At 53.2% G+C, this 19478-nt stretch overlaps 1 protein-coding gene across 1 annotated transcript in view; it reads left to right on the plus strand.

The window, feature by feature from the left end:
• Positions 1-19478, plus strand: part of LOC123764810 (DNA-dependent protein kinase catalytic subunit) — a 746996-nt gene that overhangs the window by 711991 nt on the left and 15527 nt on the right. Inside the window, exon 48 of the mRNA XM_069302649.1 lies at positions 15739-15904. Coding sequence (XP_069158750.1) covers positions 15739-15904 — 166 coding nt within the window. The remainder of the gene's footprint in view (positions 1-15738; positions 15905-19478) is intronic.

The following is a 19478-nucleotide window of genomic DNA, read 5'->3' on the forward strand; positions in this document are numbered from 1 at the left end:
CGTCTCCATACTGGGTTCATTATGAGGTTCCGGAGTCATCCTGGCTAGCAGACTGCCCTTTGTTTTCGCTAGATGCATGGGACACCTGTTGTACCCACACGCTGGAGTGGCGTGAGGCGTTGACTGTGGACCAGGTTTACCTGGGGGGCGACTTTGCACATTTAGTGAGTGCCTTTTCCCTCTGGCTCTTCTGCGGGATGTTGGTGCAGTTCAGCTTCACATGCAGGTACCTTCTTGTTGGGAAAGCTTGTGGCTGAGGACTGACACAGGGCTCATTGGCTTCGGTCCTGCTCTTCTTTTTCCTCCTCGAGCTGTCTTCGGATTGGCTTACGGAAGATGTAGAGGTGCTTGGGGCTGTTCCTGGGTCTAGCGCCTTTGTCTTGGCTGCTCATATGTCATCTGCCCTTTTGAAGTTGTTTGTGCCGATCCTGCGGGATGCGCTGTTGTGGTTTTTTACAGTGCGCCTCACGTGTCAGCAGGTGGTGCTCGCTTCCTCCTTGGAATCCACTTGTGCCCTGGCTCTTAGATCGTCTTCGCCCTTTTGTTCTTTGCTGTTTGCTGCTTCTGCGATTGAACAGTATATTCAGGTGGCTTCTTCCAGCTGCCGCCCGATGTCTGACCCAGGTGCTAGTTTTGGAGTTGGTGCAGCCTTCAGTCCCGGCTGCATCTGGTTGGCATGGTGCTCACTCTGTACGCAGGTCGTGTTCTCGTAAGGGGCAGCGACCCTTTCGCGGTTCGCCCCATTGTCGGGGCGATGGAGGGGAAGCTTGCTCTGTTCACTCAAGCCTGGTCCCACGATTTGTGGGCTTCTCGGGTTGTTTCTTGCAGCTTGCGGTGGCGTTTTGTGGCTCCTCCTCCTTCGGGGGGCTCAGGGCTGGCAGGGCCGGCCTCTTCTCCTGCGCTCTGTCGGGTGAACAGAGCGCAGGAGGATGATTGGACATGGTCGAATCGACAACGTTCCTCAGGTGAGTTTCCCGCCTGTTTCCAGTTCCAAAATGGGACTGTGAGGTCCTGCGGTTCATTCTGGACTTGTACCATCTGAACTCCTGGGTTTTCTGGGGAGAGCCTTTTTGGCTCCCTGGAGCTTTCTAGGCTGATATGCTAATGTCAGACTTTGGCATCAGTCATGTGTATGGAGTTCAATGGGCCTTCTGGGGACCACGAGCCAGAACCTGGCTCCCTCAGAAGAGGCAAGGAGAGCAATGACCTATAGAAACCCCCGTGTTGTTGGAAGCATTCTATGTCTGCCATTGACTGGGTCAGGTACCCAGAAAGGTAAGTATCCCAAAACAAACCCCTATTCTGGTGAAAACATTGCTACCAAAAGCCAAACAAATGGATAGAACTCCCCTAAACGAAATGAGCAAATGATCATGACATCATATGTCGCCGCGCCACTGCGCAGTTCCCCCCTCCCCAGGAGGGGGAAGGGGGAGTCCCAGACCCCATACGCCAGCTATCCACCCTTTAGTTCTCAGGCTGATGCTAGAGGTGGAGGTCATCGTCTTGGTGCCAGAGTTTTCAGCACTGTGCTTAGAGTGTGGTGGCTGTTTTCGAGGGGTGTGAGAGACAGGAGTTATTCTATGGTACTCGGGCTGCATGCGCTTAGGGTTCTCGTCCCTAGGTGCCCTGTAAGTACTGCCCTTGGGGCTTGGTGCTACCTTCCACAAGCTCCACGGGACCTGCCTCTGCTAGGCCGTCTTACTGTTCGTTTTGTTGGCCGCCCTTTGGGTGCTTGGGGGTATTGTTTTCTTTGTTTACCTGAGGATAAGAGGCAGTTTGCACTGGTGGGGCACAAGGTGCTGCGCAGCTTGTTTTTACCACTCACAGCGGCTGGCTCTGTTCCTTCAGGTATGTTGTCCTCCTGCTGCATTTTGTTTTTCATTTTGTGTTTGCCTTATGGGGGGGGGGACTGGTTTGCTTCCCCAATTGTGTCTGACCTGTGTAAATTTTTTTCTTTTGGAGCCCCCTGCTAGGTCCCCGTGAGTGTGAGTGGTCCCCTGGGGTTCAGCTTATTAATAGTTGTTTCGTAGTTGTGGGCACTGGTTAGCAGTACCCTGCCTGGGATTACCTGGGCATGAGTCCCTTTTGGTAAATGTTCAGGAACCTGGGAATCCTGAAGGGGGCGCATGGGTCTGATGGATGTGTCCCCGGAGTCCCCCTTCACTTTGTGCGAGTTTGAGGGTTGCTCGGTCCCCCTTGACTCAGGGTGACCCTCACGGATTTTGCCTCCATAATGCTGCATGTTGGGTCGGTGACACTTTTGATCCTGAGTCCTGCGAGTTCTGTTACTTGCTAGTGACTCAATTTACCCAGTCTAATGATGATCTTCTATGGGTACAGGCGGCGCAGGTGTTGTATGTACGCTTTCGGCTGTTGCAACGCACTCGGTTGATTGCTCATCCGGATGCCCCGAGGCTGCCCTGTTTTGCCTATAGGGACCTTGTACTTTGGGGTGGGGGTCGCTTCGACCCTGGTTCAGTTTGCACCCCTCGTCCTTCCCCTTCGGTGGTTCATTCTGGTCCCCCTCCCCATGCTTCCGACTCCGAAGCATCTGAGGGTTTCGGAGTTAGGGCAGGGTTTAGATGGTCTTGAGTCTCGGGTGGTCTTGGGGAATGCCCCTTCCGGTGTGACGACGGAGGCCTTCGAGTCTGATCTCCCAGCCGAAGCTTCTGGGTCTGATCAGTGGGCCCCTTCTGTTCGGCTGTGCCAGCTTTTTCTTTAGGGGCCGGTGCTTTGGGGGATGACTCGGCCCCGGTCCCGAGGAGGGGGATCCTGGGGCTAGGGAGGGGCTGACTTTTGGGGGGCCTTGGGCCCCGCTGGACCCTGCCTGGGTTTTTCTACACTTGGAGCGAGGATTATTGTTACAAGGAGTGGGGTTCTCTTTTCCCCTTTCTGTGTACAACTTGGATTTGGTGTCTGCCCCTTCCCGGGTTTGGTTCCGTGCCCCCTCGGGTGCGGCGGTTCTGTCTTTCCAGAGGTTTTTGGCTTCCCGCATCCAACCGTCTGCGGTGTGGGCGGCCCTACTGGCTTACCTCCTGCGTGACCCGGATTGCGCCTTCGTGATGGATCCGTCGTCTTTCAGGTTTGGGACTTCGTTCTCTTTCTGGGTCCGTTACGAGGTTCCGGAGTCGTCCTGGCTGGTGGACTGTCCTGTCTTTGCATTGGAGGCCTGGCATTCTTTGTCATTCCTGCATGCTTGAGTGGCGGGAGGTTTCGACTGTGGTTCAGGTTTTCCTTGAGGGCGACCTTGAGCACCTCAATAAGTGCTTGTTTGCTCCTGCCCTTTTCCGGGATGTTGGTGTTCTGCAGCTTCATGTGCAGGTTCCCTCCCTTTCAGCTGTGCAGGTGGCCGAGGATTTGCACGCCAGGGGCCTCTTGGCTTCGGCCTTCCGCTTCTTTTCCCTCCTGGAGCTGTCTTCGGACTGGCTTGGGGAGGATGTGGGGGTGCTCGGGGCTGTTCTGGGGTCCGGTGCCTTGGGCTCGGCTACTCGCGCGTCGGCTGCTTTGTTGAAGCTGTTTGCGCCGATCTTGCGGGATGCGTTTGCCCAGTTTTATGCTTCCCGGCTCGTGTGTCAACAGGCAGTGCTTGCCTCCACTCTGAAATCGGCCTAGGCCCTGGCTCTTAGGATTTCTTTGCCCTTTTGTCCTCTACTTTTTGCTCCTGCGGCCGTAGCACAGTATATTCAGACTGCTTCAGCCAGTTACCGTCCAATGTCAGACTAGTTGGTTCTCCAGAGAGGGTCCCGAGGGGGGCCTACCCGGAGGGGTCGTGCCAGGGTTTGGGGTTCCTCTCGTCGTGATAAGGCACTGGCGCTGGGCTCGGGCTTGGCTCCGCCTTCGGCTGGTCACCGCAGTGTTCACCCTGTGCGGGTTTCTGGGTCTCATAAGGGGCGCCAACCCATTCGCGGTTCACCCCATTGATGGCGCGATGGGGGGAGGCTTGCGCTGTTTGCTCACGCCTGGTCCCACGATTTGTGGGTGTTTCGGGTCGTTTCATTCAGCCTGCAGTGGCGTTGGGTGGCCCCTCCTCCTTCGGGGAGTTTGGGGCTGGCGGGGCAGGCTTCTTCTCCTGCTCTCCGTCGAGTCGTCTTGGAGTGGGTTCGCTTGGGCGTCGTCGAAATGTCAGTCATCCCTCAGATGGGTTTTCCCGTCTGTTTCCAGTGCCGAGACGGGACTGTGCGGATCTGAGGTTCATTCTGGACTTGTCCCGTCTGAACCCCTGGGTTCATTGCCCCTTCTTTCGGATGACTATGCTGTCTCAGGTTCGGCTCCTGTTTGAGCCGGGTTCTTGGATGGTGTCCCTGTACCTCCAGGATGCTTATTGGCATGTCCCGATTCATCCAGGGTTCAGGGACTGGCTCAGTTTTGTTGTGGGGCATCAAGGTTACCGCTTTCGTTGTCTCCCATTCGGGTTGAATCTAGCGCCTCGTGTGTTCACACACCTTACGCGGGTCGTCGTGACCCGGTGCGTCTTTTAGGTGTTTGGGTGTTGGCCTACCTCGATGACTGACTTGTTTAGGCTCCCAGCCAGTCCAGTTGTCTGCTAGCCAGGGATTTGGTTCTTTCCCAGCTCGCTGGGTTCGGGTTCTTGGTGAACTGGAGGAAGTCCCATCTGGTTCCCTCCCATGTTCGGTCATGGCTGGGTCTTGTTTGGGACTCTCGGACCGCTTCCTTGTCTCTTCCTCCGGAGTCTCTCCTCCTTCTGCGGTCTCGCTTGCGCCTGTTTCTGAGGGGCTTCTGGGTCACCCGGGGGTTGCTCGAGGGTTTGTGCGGGAGCCTGAACTTCGCGATGTTGGTCTTCTGCCGGGTCAGGTTTGGCTTCGTCGGCTGTTCTGGTTCCTTCAGGGACGTCTCTTCTGCCTCTCTCGCAATCGCTGGGTTCGACCCTTTTGGGCCTTGTGTCGGCTGATGCGTCACCGGCTTCCTCTTTGGGTTTTTTGGGGTTCGGTGCCTTGGCGCCTGCCCAAGCCCTCACTCGATGTGTTCACGGTGTCGGGGTTTATCGGTAAGCGACAGTATAAGTACTTAATCCTGGCAAGGTCGCCAATGTCGGGGTTCACCTCATTAAGAGAGGGGCGAGTAACAGTATACTCAAGGTCACTCACCGTAGCCCTGCGGGTCTTCACTCTAATCCTCGCGGCACCACTGTACGCCAGGAGAGTATCCCAGTCAATCCCAACCGGCCTCTGATCAAGAATGAGTGGGAACACAGCTCGTACTCTCTACAGCTTGTGTGCCCGTCCCGGCACAGGGCTCTACCACTAACCACAAGGTCGCCAACTGGTGTTTCCGGTGTCCAGTAACACGTCAGTGGTTTTGTTGAATTGTGGTAACAGTGGCAAGAGCACACTCAATATGTTTGATATCAGGCAGGTATTTACTTCTATCACTATCTGCTTTCAGGTATTATATAGCCACAAGAAATATGGAGGGGATGATATAAACACCAATGTACTTTGTATTTTACTTAAAACTCATTCAAAGACATCACAAGATTATATCAATAAGCAAACAGCTGTTTCAGGCGGAAGTCGCTCGTTCCCACATATAATCATGAACTCGCCAAGGCGGCAACGCTCCCCTTCACGTCAATGTCAAAATCAGCTGGGCGACTCCCACCGCGCGAATGTTCGTGTATTTGTTTGCTTGTGGCGTGCCGCGCCGGTTTCTTTAAGTTCTCAAAGATCACTAGAAGTTCGAACACACAATATTTGCGACAATAGCACTGTAAACACTTCGCTGCACTGATCTTGAGCTCAATCAAACATCTCTATATTAATGGACACAATAACTCACTATCATGGTATAACACACGGCCCTTCATTTAATGATCACGTATGCAAGTATATATCACTGGAGTTCTCAGGTAATTCCTTTCGTGGGCGATAACACAATTAATCACTGCACACATGAATGATTATTCAATACACAAGCATAGACATATATATATATATATGGATGAATCATAGACATCAATAATGGTAATAACATAGTTACTGGGCACATAGCCTAACTCCAAATACTGGCATATTTATATATATATTCTCTCATTAAATAACTGATCATATTAAAGTCTCATGGAAGACATTATCAACACAGTAAATTCATCAATTACTCCGGGTGCCTGCACACACCAATAATAGTAATAAATCCCGTGAGTACTTTATATAGTCCCACTCTGCACGCTGGTGCCTTACTGTGACATAGGTGAGCCTTGCTCACGACATACAAAATACTCTGGCTAAATAATATAGCTGACTAAAGGGGAATTGGGAGGGAAACTAGAATCACCTACTTCCACCTATCCTCCGGTGAGAGTTGAGTTGTAGCTCCTGGTCCTGGCTCATGCCTCGTGTAGGGAACGCCCCCGCACACACACTGTCGTGTCCTCCAGGAACTCAATCAACGTCCCACCATAAGCGCGTCGTCTCCATGCCTTTTCACTGCAGGTCCGTGCTCCTCCTCGACTTCTCGTGGGGTTGGAGTCGGTCTCCCGGCCGTCAACTTCTCCCAGCTACGGCTGCCTGCCTACGTCTCGGCGGCAGTTGTTCGGATTCCCGAATAGTTTTCTTCTTCCACTGCTTCCCGGTGGCTCGGTCCAGCCACTACGCCGTCACAAACGGGTGGACTGCCTCAGACGTCGCATACGTCACTGCACAGACTTCACTTCTTCTTGCACAGTACCTGTCCTGGAGCACTTGTTGCTCAATATCCCGTCGATTCCCTCTCTGGTCCAACACATGAACGAAGGAAGACCTCACAGAGTACTTGCAGACTTCGGGTGACGCGTAAAATCCACGGGAGCGGGAAACAACTGTCAAACTGACAGGACCAATCTTCACACGTCCAACCACCTTGACGTGTCGTGTCAGACTGATTCCCTCCGGAGGATTGGCCCAGCCACTACGTCATCACTGTGAAGCTATCAGCCGTCGCATATGTTGCTGCCTAGTCTTCACCTGCACAACACCTGTTCCTGGAGCACTTGTTGCTCAATATTCTGTCAATCCCTTCTCTGGTCCAACACATGAACGAAGGAAGACCCCACAGATGATGGCAGACCACGGGTGATGCGTAAATCCTCCGGAGTCGGGGTAAACTGTCCAACTGACAGGACTCCCCCAGCGCACGTCCGACCTCCTTGACGTGCTGTCTTAGACTGATGGCGCCAGCGCGGCGCGATGACCGGACCCCCCTTCCTTCGTGACGTCATATTCGCCATGGGAGGTTTTCATTGGCTCCCTGTGCCACGTCGCTGTCGGTGACCAATCTGGTGTCACTGACGTCACACAGTTTTGGCAGCAAAACAGAAGAGCCAGCGCCATATTGGCTTCCTAAAGGGCCTAAACCACAGCCCAAAATACTCTTCTTTTATAAATTTCTCGGCACTTCGAGAACACTACTTTCTCCCACATATACCAAACTGATGCCTGCGACGTAGAGAACGCTCGGGTAAAGTGGACATGACTCTTACAGCAGGCGTGGGAGAAATATAAGGGGGAGAACACCGTCACAACGGACACGTCGTCTCTCAGCTGGGGCTTTGTGACCAGTGCTCACCTGGCCGGCCAGGGGCGGTAGGGTCCGTCCTTCCGTCGAGCCCATAGCATGGTGCGGGAGTTCGCAGCGGTTTGGTTTACGCTTCAGAGGGTTAGGGTCGCCCATGGATCGATGCTCTGGCTCTATTCGGACTGCTCCTCGGTGGTTCATTGCCTGAACCAGGAGGGGGGGGGGGGGAGTGGTTCAATACGGTCCTTGGCTCTTTGGGGCTGGTCGCTTCGGGTGACTTGTCTGCTGAGTTCTCGGGGTTTGGCTCTCCTGGCCATTCATGTGCTGGGAGTGTCCAATGTCTTGGCCGACAGCCTGTCCCATTTCGTTCCCCTCTCTACGGAATGGACGGTCGACGCCGACTCCTTGAGTTGGCTTTGACGAGGTCGCAACGAGGTGGACCTCTTCGTGTCGGCGTGGTCACTGCGCCTTTCCCTGTATGTGGTGCCCTTCCCCGACTGCGAGGCCGTCAGGGTCGATGTCTTTCAGCAGAACTGTTCGAGGTGGGGGTTCCTGTACCTCTTTTTCCCGGTTCAGCTGTTGCTCCAGGTCCTGACTCGCTTCGAGAGATAGTTGTAATGAAACTTACTAGAGGATAGTTGTCATCTTGGCCCCGTGGTGGCCGGCCCAGCCGTGGTTTCAGGCGCTGCTTGCTCAGTGTCTGAACCCGAAGGTTTTTCCCGCAGCTCCGCCTTTTCCAGCAGATCGGACTGGAACGTCACGTGGCTGGTTCGATCTTCTCCTCGAGTCTTCGCGTATGGTATTTTTTTACTCAAGTTTATCATCATCTCTGTGGTGATCAGGTGGCTTCCTTGTTTGTGTCCCACCTGCGGGTTTCGTCTTGGCGGCAGTATGAAGTTTCCTGGCGGTCTTTCCGTTTCTTCCTGCGTCTTCGTCGTTGTACTTCGCTTTCTGTTAGGGTGGTGTTGTCCTTTTTCTCTTGGTTGTTCCAGGACCGTTACTTTATGCCTAACACTGTCGCCGCTGCAGCTTGCTTTGGGTATTGATGTTACTTCTGCATCGTTTCGCAAGCTGTCTCGTGCGTTGTTTCACCTCCGGCCTGCTCATGCACCGCCTGAACCGTCCTGGTCTTTGAACAGAGTGCTCTCCTATCTCTCTTCTCCTCAGTTTGTTGTGACCCCTTCGGTTTAGGATTGTTTTTCGAAGGCTCTTTTTCTATTGGCATTGGCCTCTGGCAGTCAGGTCGGGAGCTTCATGCTCTCCTCCAGCACAGGGTTTCTGCTCTTTTGGTCGTGGAGATAGGTTTGTAAGTCTGCAGCCATCTTCTTTCTGGCGAGGAATGAGACTGCTGCTTTCTGGTGGGGTCCTTGGGTAGTTGATGCTTGGTCAGGCCGGGGGTGCATCATGTTTTGTTTCCGGTTGCGGCCCTCCGTCGTTATTTGCGCGCCACGGCTTCTGTGTCCTGGGAGACAGACATCTGCCATCGACCGGGACAGGAACCCAAAAAGGTAGGCACCTCAAAACAAACCCCTATTCTGGTGAAACCAACAAAAATAACGAAAACAGTAGACAAAACTTCCTAAGGGAAAGCGAGCAAACAAGCATGATGTTTGGGCGAATGCTCCAAAATCACATGTGCATTTCTATAAGTTGTTGCTCCTCATGCCTCTCTGAGGGGGCCAGGTTCTGGCCATGGTCCCTGGTAAACCTAGAACTCCAATCCACATTGATGCCAAAAGTTAGGACTATCCATTCAGCCTGGATAGCTCCCGGGAGCCTCCAGGAACTCGCCCAGAAAATGGCATTTCATTACATTCAATGCTGTTTTTCTGGGGGGAGCCCCGTCGGCTCCCCGGAGCTATCCAGGCTGAATGGATCTGTATAACTTTCTGGCATCAGTCAATGCATGGAGTTCTTGCCTACCGGGGACCACGAGCCAGAACCTGGCCCCCTCTAGAGAGCCACGAGCAGCAATGTCCTATAGAGTCCCCCCTTATGATTGGGAGCATTCTGTCTGCCATCGACCGGGACAGGCACCCAGTAAGGTAGGCGCCCCAAAACAAACCCCTATTCTGGTAAACTATTGTGACAGAAGACCGAACAGGTGGACAGAACTCCCCAAACGAAAATTAGCCCTCATGACGTCGTCATGTCGCCGCGCCGCCGTCTGCGCAACCGCCCCTCCCTCCCCGGGAGGGGGAAGGGGGGAGCCCCAGACCCCACCATCGGCGACCCAACCATCAGTTCTCAGGCTGATGGGATCTGGTGCGGTCGTGCCTCTGACTCCTGTTTGCAGTTGCAGTTCTGTTCCTGGTGGTGTGAGCTGTCCCTTCCGGTGGTGTGTGGGCCAGGAGTATTATTCCACGGTGCTCGGGTTGCATGCGCCTAGGGTTATCTTCCCTAGGTGCCCTGTAAGTACTGCCCTTGGGGCTTAGGGCTACCTTCCCTGGGTCGCCTTGGGGTCTACCTCCGCTGTGCTGTGTACTGCTCGGTACTTGGCCGCCCTTGGGGTCAGCTGTGGTTTTTTCTTGCCCATGTTTGTCTCTGGGTAGGGGGTAGTTTTCGTCACTGGCAGGGGCGCAGGGTACTGCACAGCTAGTTTTCTTTTGTTTTTTGCCTGGTGGGAGGGTCTGCCTGTTTGGTCCCCATCGCTGTTCTTGGGGTTTGTCTTCAGATTGTTTAATTGGTACTTCCCGCTTGGCCCCCGTGAGTGTACATGTCCCAGGGGTTCAAGCTATAGCAGTTTGTTGGTAGTTTTGAGTGCCGGTTCACAGTACCCTGCCTGGGCTACCCTTAGCGTGTTATCAAGGCTAAGGGCCCTGGAAAACCCCACGGGGGCTACGTGGTCCAATGGATGTGACCCCTGAGTCCCCCCTTGCGTCCTGCGATTTTGACACTTGCTCTGTCTCTTTGTCTCAGGGGGACACTCGCCGGTTTTGCCTCCGCCATGCTGCCTGTTGGGTCGGTGATTGTTTTGACCCAGAGTCGTGCGACGTGTGTTGTCTGTACTGTTCTCCAGTTCACCCAGGCTACTGTGACTGATATGCAGGTGAGGGCAGCTGAGGCGTTGCATGCTCGCTTTAGGTTGCTGCAACGCGCTAGGTTGGTCGCTGCCCCGGATGCCCCGAGACTGCCCCGTTTTGGTTATAAGGACCCGGACTTGGGGGTGGAGGTCGCTTTGGCTCTGGTTCCGTCCACCCCTCCAAGTCCTTCCCCTTCTGTTGCTCGTTCGGTCCCCTCCCCCCCCCCCCTTTGCTGCCGGCTCCTAAACGTCTGAGGGTTTCGGAGCCGGGGCTGGGTTTAGTCGGTTGTGAGACTCGGGCGGTCTCGGGGGTGTCCCCTTCTGGGGCAGTGGCGGAGGCATTCGAGCCTGGTCCTTCTGCCAAAGCTTCTGGGTCTGGCCAGTGCGCCCCCTTTGTTCCTGCTTTGTCGGCTGCTCCCACCTTTTCTTTGGGGGTGGGGGCTCAGGAGGACGGCTCAGCCCCGGGGCTTCTGTGTGAGGTTCCTGGGGTTGAGGAGGGATTGGCTTGGGGGCCTTGGGCCCCGTTGGACTCCGCCTGGGTTTTTTTGCCCTCCGAGCGGGGCTTGGTGTTACAAAGAGAGGAGTTCTCTTTCGCTCCCTCCGCGTACGAATTGGATTTGGTATCCACCCCTTCCCGGGTTCAGTTCCGTGATCCCGAGGGTTCTTCGGTTCCATCTTTCCAGAGGTTTCCCGCTTCCCGTGTTTCGGCTACGGAAGTGCGGGAGGCCTTGGCGGCTTACATCTTGCGTGACCTGGATTATGCCTTCCTGATGGATCCTTGTTCCTTCGTGTACTGATCCCTAGGTTCGTGCTGGTTTTGTTATGAGGTTCCGGAGTCGTCCTGGTTGGCAGACAGTCCTCTCTTTTCATTGGAGACTGGCACACGTTCTGTCGGTCCCCCGCGCTTGAGTGGCAAGAGGTTTCCTTGGCGTTGCAGGTTTTCCTGAGGGGCGCTTTCGAGCATCTGAATGCTTCTTTGTTTGCCCCTGCCCTTCCGCGGGATGTTGGTGTCATGCAGCTTCACGTGCAGGTTCCTTCCCTCTTGGCTGCCTTGATTGCGGAGGATTTGCGGACTCGTGGCCTGCTTGCTTCAGCTCTGCGTTTCTTTTCCCTCCTTGAGCTATCTTCGGATTGGCTTGAGTTGGATGTGGGAGCGCTTGGGGTCGCTGCTGGGTCTGGTGTGCTGCCCTCGGCTGTGCAGGCATCGTCTGCTTTGTTGAAACTCTTCGCGCCCATCCTGCGTGATGCGGTTTCGCGGTTCTATGCTTCTCGCCTCGCATGTCATCAGGTGGTGCTGCTTCCTCCTTGGAGTCCACCTGGGCCCTGGCTCTTCGTTTGTCCTCGCCCTTTTGTCCGTTGCTGTTTGCAGAGTCTGCTTTGGGGCAGTATCTGCAGGCGGCCTCGGTCAGTTGTTGGCCTATGTCGGAGTTGTTGTTGCTCCGGGGGGCTCTTTGGGGGGCCTTTCCGGAAGGGTCGTGCCAGGGCTCGGGGGGTCTTTTCGTCAGGGTAGGCCTTTGGTGCCAGATTCTGGACTGGCGGCGCCTTCGGTTCTGGCTGTTGCTGGACGGAGTGGGCTCCGTCCTGTTCGCCGCCTTGGTTCTCGCAAGGCGCGTCGGCCCTTTCACGGTTCGCCCCATTGACGGGGCGATGGGGGGGGCGGCTCGCCCGGTTTGGCCATGCCTGGTCCCACGATTCGTGGGCTTTTTGGGTCGTTTCGCGCGGCCTGTGGTGGCGTTGGGTGGCTCTTCCTCCCTCGGGGAGTTCGGGGCTTGCGGGGCAGGCCTCTTCTCCTGCACTCTGTCGGGTCATCTCAGAGTGGGTTCGCTTGGGCGTAGTCGAAACGACGTCGTCCCTCAGGTGGGTTTCCCGCCTGTTTCCGGTTCCGAAACAGGACTGCGCAGACCTCCGGTTCATTCTGGACTTGTCCCATCTGAACCCGTGGGTGTTGTGCCCCTTCCTTTCGGATGACTACGCTGTCCCAGGTCTGTCTTCTCTTGGAGAGGGGCGCTTGGATGGTGTCCCTGGATCTCAAGGACGCGTATTGGCACGTCCCGGTTCATCCGTAGTTCCGGGACTGGCTCGGTTTTGTTGTGGGGCGTTAAGGTTACCGCTTTCGTTGTCTTCCCTTCGGGTTGAATCTTGTGCCTCACGTTTTCACACGCCTCACTCGGGTCGTGGTGGCCCGCCTGCTAGGTGTTCGGGTGCTGGCCTATCTCGACGACTGGCTGGTTTGGGCTCCCAGCCAGTCCACGTGTCTGCTCGCCAGGGATTTGGTTCTTTCCCAGCTCGCCAGGTTCGGGTTCTTGGTGAACTGGAGGAAGTCCCATCTGGTTCCCTCTCAGGTTCGATCTTGGCTGGGTCTGGTGTGGAACACTCGTGCTGCTTCCTTGTCTCTTCCTCCGGCGGCTCTCTTGCGCCTGCAGTCCCGCCTTCGCCCGTTTCTGAGGGGTTCCCGGGTCACAAGGCGGTTGCTCGAGAGTTTGTGCAGGAGCCTGAACTTTGCCTGATGGTCTACCCGCCGGGTCGGGTATGGCTTCGTCAGCTGTTCTGGTTCCTTCGGGGCCGGCCCTTCCGCCTCTCTTGCAATCGTTGGGTTTGACCTCGGGGGCTTTGCGTCAGTTGCTGCGTCGCCGGCTTCCTTTTCGGGTTTTTTGGGGTTCGGTGCCTTGGCGCCTTCCCGACACTGGTTTTGTGACTAGTGCTCACCAGGCCGGCCAGGGGCGGTGGGTTCCGTCTTTCCATCGGGCTCACAGCACGGTGCGGGAGTTCGCGGCAGTGTGGCTGTCGCTCCGGAGGATTTGAGTCGCTCGCGGATCGACGATCCGGCTCCATTCGGACTGCTTCCCGGTGGTTCATTGTTTGAACCGAGGGGGTTCGATGCGATCCTTGGCTCTCTGGGGCTGGTGGCTTCGGGTGACTCGTCTGCTGAGTTCTCGGGGTTTGGCTTTCCTGGCGGTTCATGTCCGGGGGGGGATGTCCAACGTCCTGGCGGACGGCCTGTCTCGGTTCCGTCCCCTATCCTCGGAGTGGACGATCGATGCCGACTCCTTCCGTTGGCTGTGCCGGATGTTCGGGACTCCAGACGTGGATCTCTTCGCGTCGGCATGGTCGAGGCATCTCCAGGTTTATGTGGTGCCCTTTCCCAACTGCAAAGCCGTCGTGGTCAATGCCTTCAGGCTGGACTGGGCGAGGTGGGGTTACCTGTACCTCTTTCTCCCGGTTCAGCTGTTGCTCCAGGTCCTGACTCGCTTTGCAGACTTATCAGGGTCGTGTTGTCCTTCTGGCCCCTTAGTGGCCAGCCCAGCCTTGGTTTCAGGCGCTGCTTGCTCGGTGTCTATACCCGAGGGTCTTCCTGCGGCTCCGCCTCTTTCAGCAGATAGGTCCGGCCCGATACGAGGCTGGTTCCATCTTCTCCTTGAGTCTTCGCGTCTGGTGTTTTTGACTCGGGTTTATCATTCGTTGTATGGTGCGCAGGTGGCTTCGTTGTTGGTCGAAACTTCGAAGCACCTGAGTGCTTCGTCTCAGCGGCAGTATGAGGTTTCCTGGCGGTCCTTCCGGTTTTTCCTATCACTGCGTCGGTGTTCTTCGGTCTCTGATAGGGTTGTTCTGTCCTTTCTCTCTTGGCTGCTTCAGGACCGTCATCTTATGCCGAATACTGTCGCTTCGTATCGTGCGGTGTTGGCGGAGCCGCTTCAGCTTGCTTTTGGGGTTGATGTTACTTCCGCCCCGTTTCGCAAGTTATCTCGGGCGTTGTTTCACCTCCGGCCTGCTCATGCGCCGCTTGAGCCGTCTTGGTCTTTGGACCGCGTGCTCTCGTTTCTCTCTCTGCCCAAGTTTCTGGTGGCCCCTTAAGTTCGGGATTGTTTTTCCAAGGCTCTTTTCCTGTTGGCATTGGCCTCGGGGGGTCGGGTTGGCGAGCTTCATGCTTTCCTCCGGTGCCGGGGTTTCTGCTCTTTCGGTCCTGGTGGTCGTTTTGTTCGTTTGCAGCCGTCTCCCTTTTTTCTGGCGAAGAATGAGACGGCTGCGTTCTGGAGGGGGCTGTGTGTTGTTGATGCTTGGTTGGTCAGGCCGGGGGTGCACCTCATGTGTTGCGTCCGGTTGCGGCTCTCCACCGTTATTTGCACGCCACGGCTTCTGTTGCCGGGGATGCGCTCTGGGTTGATCCAGTTTCCCTTCTTCCCTGTTCCGGGGCTCGGGTCTCTCAGGTTGTCCGCAGGGTTATTAAGTGTTGCCAGCCTGCGGTTTTTCCCCAGGCCCACGACGTTCATAAGTTTGCTGCTTTGGCGGCTGTCTTTGGCAACATGTCTTGGGTGGACATTCGGGCCCGGGGTTTTTGGAGATCAAACAGGGTCCTGGCTGCTCGCTACCTGGTGAATGTTCCTGGGCCTCGTCGGGCCTGCGTTGCTTTGGGTCGGCGGTTGCAGCCAGTTGTTTCGCCTTCGCGTTGAGGAGTGAGGATGGACCGCCACCCGGGTAAGTCCCTGTTTTTTCGTTATCTTTGGGTAGTTAGCTCCGGGGAGCCAACGGGGCTCGCCCCAGAAATCCAGCGTTGAATGTAATGAAACGCCATTTTCTGGGTGAGTCTGAGAGGCTCCCCGGCATCCCTCCCTCCCTCCGGTCCGCGGTGTTTTTCGTGTTTTTGACATCCAGCCTAAGAACTAATGGTTGGGTCGCCGACGGTGGGGTCTGGGGTTTCCCCCTTCCCCCTCCCGGGGAGGGGGGGGGCAGTTGCGCAGACGGCGGCAGCGGCGACATGATGACGTCATGAGGGCTAATTTTCGTTTGGGGAGTTCTGTCCACCTGTTCGGTCTTCGGTCGCAATAGTTTACCAGAATAGGGGTTTGTTTTGGGGCGCCTACCTTTCTGGGTGCCTGTCCCGGTCGATGGCAGGCATAGAATGCTCCCAATCATAAGGGGGGTCTCTATAGGCCATTGCTCCTCGTGCCTCTCTAGAGGGGGCCAGGTTCTGGCTCGTGGTTCCCGGTAGGCAAGAACTCCATGCATTGACCATGCCAGAAAGTTATACATATCCATTCAGCCTGGATAGCTCCAGGGAGCCTCCGGGACTCACCCAGAAAATGGCGTTTCATTACATTCAACACTGGATTTTTATTTTAAGTATTTGCTGATGATTACAATTACTGATAATAATAATAATAAAGTATTTGGTAGATAGTCTAATCACATTGTGATATATCTTTCAGCTTGTTTAGGCAGTCGATTGGAGGCCTTAGGTATATTAGTCTTGGAAAGGCAAGTGTTAGTGTCAAAACGAGGAGTGGCGAATGTTCGTCCTCCACCTCGTAAGAAGACCAAAACTGACCCAGGAACACAAACCCCAGACACCACCCTCTGGCTCAGTGTAGCAGAGTAAGTATGTCTCAATAATGAAGTTACAGTAATTTTTTTAATTTTAGTATGGTTTTAATTTATATATGGCAATCTGAAATAATAATTGTATTCTGATCATTTTGCATAATGTAAATACTGGATGCAGTGCTGTTTTATATGAAGACAAGTTTAGAGAGTAAAATGAAAAGTTTAACTTCCAATACTGTACTTGGAATGTGTAAGGGTGAATATAAATTTTATTCCAAAAGTTTTGCTTCCTCGCTTCATTTACTATCATTGTTCCAGCAGCATGTTGGTGCAAACAAAGACGTGCTTGGCTATTGAAATGATGATACTAGTATGTTTGTGTTCATTGTTATATGTAAAAATTTAACAGTATCAGAGATTCAAGTATTGTGCAAACAAAGTTCAGAGTAGAGTGAATCCCTGATTTAACCTGCTCTGGGGGCTGTACTAATGAATGGTAGTGACTGCATGTGCGATTTGCCATTATTGATGCCAAGAAACCTATTTGACTTATTGTGGCCCTACTGGCAAATGGCCTCAGGCCCAGTGATATTGAACCGATTGACTGAGTGGCACACACATCATCCACTATATAAATGTGAGAAGCTGGTGTGTCATGAGCAAGGGGGAATTGATCCTTTTTTTTTTTTTTGTATGTTTTCCCCGTCTCTTGGAGTCTGGGACCCCGAGGCTTGAACTTAGCTGTTCTGTGTCTTTGCATCGGAATAAGGGATTTCTGAGAAAGCCCCTTGGTGGCTCCTTGTAGCTAGCTATTTTTTTAGCTTTGATTTTTCCCATACTAAGTCATATAAGGTTTGGGAGTTTTGTTTGGCCTACTGGAGATCAGAGCCAGAACCTGGCCCCCTCACTTCAGACATAGGGAGCAAATGACATTCTGCCATTTTGCCAGGAAAGCATTATGAAAGTCAGGGAAACTTTACAGACAACTGCTGGGCTCATAAAACTTGAAGCTTCAAAAATGCTAAACAGGTCCACAAATAATTCAACCAAAACTAAATAATTAACTTGAAACTAGATCAGACCAATTATTACTGACTGCTGCCATCAGGCGGTCCGGAGCTTAGTCCTCCACCAGATCACTACTTGGTTCTGTTGCTGATTTGGTGCTTAGTGCATCACAGTAATTCTCCATGGTCATCATCTCTTGCAGTAGTTCCCAGTGTGTCAAAGTAGTTCTCCATAGTTGCCATCTCTCAAAGTGGGTCTCAGTGCTTCTGATCCAAGAACCGACTCTGGGAGCCATCTGGTGACTAGGGCCAAGCCACCTAGTGGTGACTGTTAGTGATAACGAGTTAAAGCTAGTTTTAAGTGACGCTTTTGTTATGTGAATAGTTTCCAGAGTTGTTTGGTGATTCTCGAAGCTTTGTTTTCTATAAACCCTCCAGTTGTCTGTAAAACTTTGGGGACTTTGTGGATGCTTTCCTGGTGGGGTTGCAGATTGTCATTTGCTTTCTGCACCTCTGTGAGGGGGCCAAGTTATGGTTCTGGTCCCAGTAGGCCAAACAGAACTCCCATAACTGAGATGACCTTTTAGTATGGAGCAATCTCAGCAAGATAGCTTCAGGAAAGAGTCATTTAATAACATTCACTGCTGTTTTTTTCCCCTTTTTGGCTCTCTGTGGTAGGTTGGTCTGGATTGGTGTCCAGTTTCTGCCTTCCTTTTGTCATCCAGGGTCCCCAAGTGTGTAATTGGGTTCTGCAGGTCTGTGGCTTTCTTGTTTTTTCCTAGGTTTGCCAGAATTTCTTTCCTCATATTTGGGGTTGTGGGTTCCATTCTGGTCTCTAGTTTATTTCCCCTGTGGGTCTTGTCAGAATATTTCCCCTGTGGGTCTTGTCAGAATTTGTTTTCCAGTAGGGACATATCTTTTGTCTCTGGGCTCGTGTCTGTTTTTTTTTACTTTGTCCTCGCCTACTGATTGTGCGGCAGTGTCTGTCGTCTGTAGACATTGTCATACTTGCTTCATTGATAAGCCAGTTTGGTGTTCCTTTGTACACCTCTGGGCAGCATTTTTGACAGCTTTGTTTCCCAGGCCTAGGAAGGACCCCAGGCCCTTTTCTGGGCCTGAGGTTTCTGGTGGTCTAACGGTGGGGCCACTCATTCCCTATTTTATGTTCCACAACCATGCCGTGTTTGTGTATGGTTTCGAGAGTGATGTGCTACTGCTACTCGCCTCAACTTTCCTAAATCCTGGTATTCTGCCTATTTATCTTATGGATCAGTTACTTTTATGTCTTTCTGTATATTCATATGTTTGTGTTTCCACCTCAGCAAAACTGTTCTCTCTTAAGCACGAATGTGAGTAAGCTTCAGGCAGCTACAATACTGAGGGAGCCATCACAGAAAAAAAGGGTGTAGTGTAATGAAATTCAACTTTCCATGCAGCTTCCTCAGTATCTTCCCACTCCAAATAGATTAGTGTGTTGATGGGGGTGGCCGAAGGTAAGAAAGGTGGCTATCTTGTCTAGAGGTTATCTTGAGATGGTTTCGAGGCTTAACATCCCCACGGCCCGGCCCTTGACCAGACCATGGTCGAGGACTTTGTTACACCTCCCCCAGGAAGCAGCCCATAGCAGCTGTCTAGCTCCCAGGTACCTATTTACTGCTAGGTAAACAGGTACATCAGGGTGAAAGAAACTGCCCATTTGTTTCCGCCTCCACCGGGAATCGAACCCCGTTCTCAGGAATACGAATCCCAAGAGCTGTCCACTCAGCTGTCAGGCCCCTAGCTGGCTGACCTAAATCCTGGCTGAAGTTCAAGAATGCCTCCTGTTGGCAGCCAGGGAAGTTAGGGCTTGAGTTATTTACCTGTTGCCAGTTATCATTTGCCTCATTTTGCCTTACCTTTTCTGGGATTGGATCACTTTGGTTGTGGATCGATTTTTGATCCCCACATAATTTCCTTGCCTCTTTGAGGAAGCTAGATTCTGATCCCGGTTCTTGGTAAGCTACAACTATCTCAGGAGCATGATAATAAAGGTGTGACCATACAATACCAATACCATAAGCTCTAGAGCCACTGATGGGGGCCACACACAGGTAGCATTTCATTACACCTCATGCCCTATTTTTGCAATATCAGTTGCTTATTCTTGGTGCTGCCAAATAGTTATATGTAAGCTATAAATCCTTGATATAGCAAATATTATATATGGTTTATCATATTTAAATTATAATTTCTAAACTGCGCCAACCGAGAAAACTCATTTTGATTTTTCGTAACCAATTCTAAATGTGTACGAGGCTGGTTGTGTACGAAATGGACACTTAGGACCTCCAGTGAGAGGCAGCCATCTTGGAAAAAAATCCCATAATGCCCTAGGGCTGCTGGCTGGGTTAGTGCTGAATGAGCAACCATGGGTGGCGCACGCGCCTCTGGCTCCCAAACACCTGTCCGACGCGGTGTTGAAAGATAACGCTCTGTCGGTGAAATTCAAACCTTATTGTTTGAAGAACATAAGGGTCATAATATTGGGGAAGCTAGGCGCAATAAGGACCTAACACAAAGGTCGGATTCAAGTGATACAGCACCTATGAGGACGGTACAGCGAGCGTATCCAGTTGTAG

The sequence above is a fragment of the Procambarus clarkii genome, chromosome 48 (genome assembly GCF_040958095.1).
Source record: "Procambarus clarkii isolate CNS0578487 chromosome 48, FALCON_Pclarkii_2.0, whole genome shotgun sequence".
Lineage (NCBI taxonomy): Eukaryota > Metazoa > Arthropoda > Malacostraca > Decapoda > Cambaridae > Procambarus > Procambarus clarkii.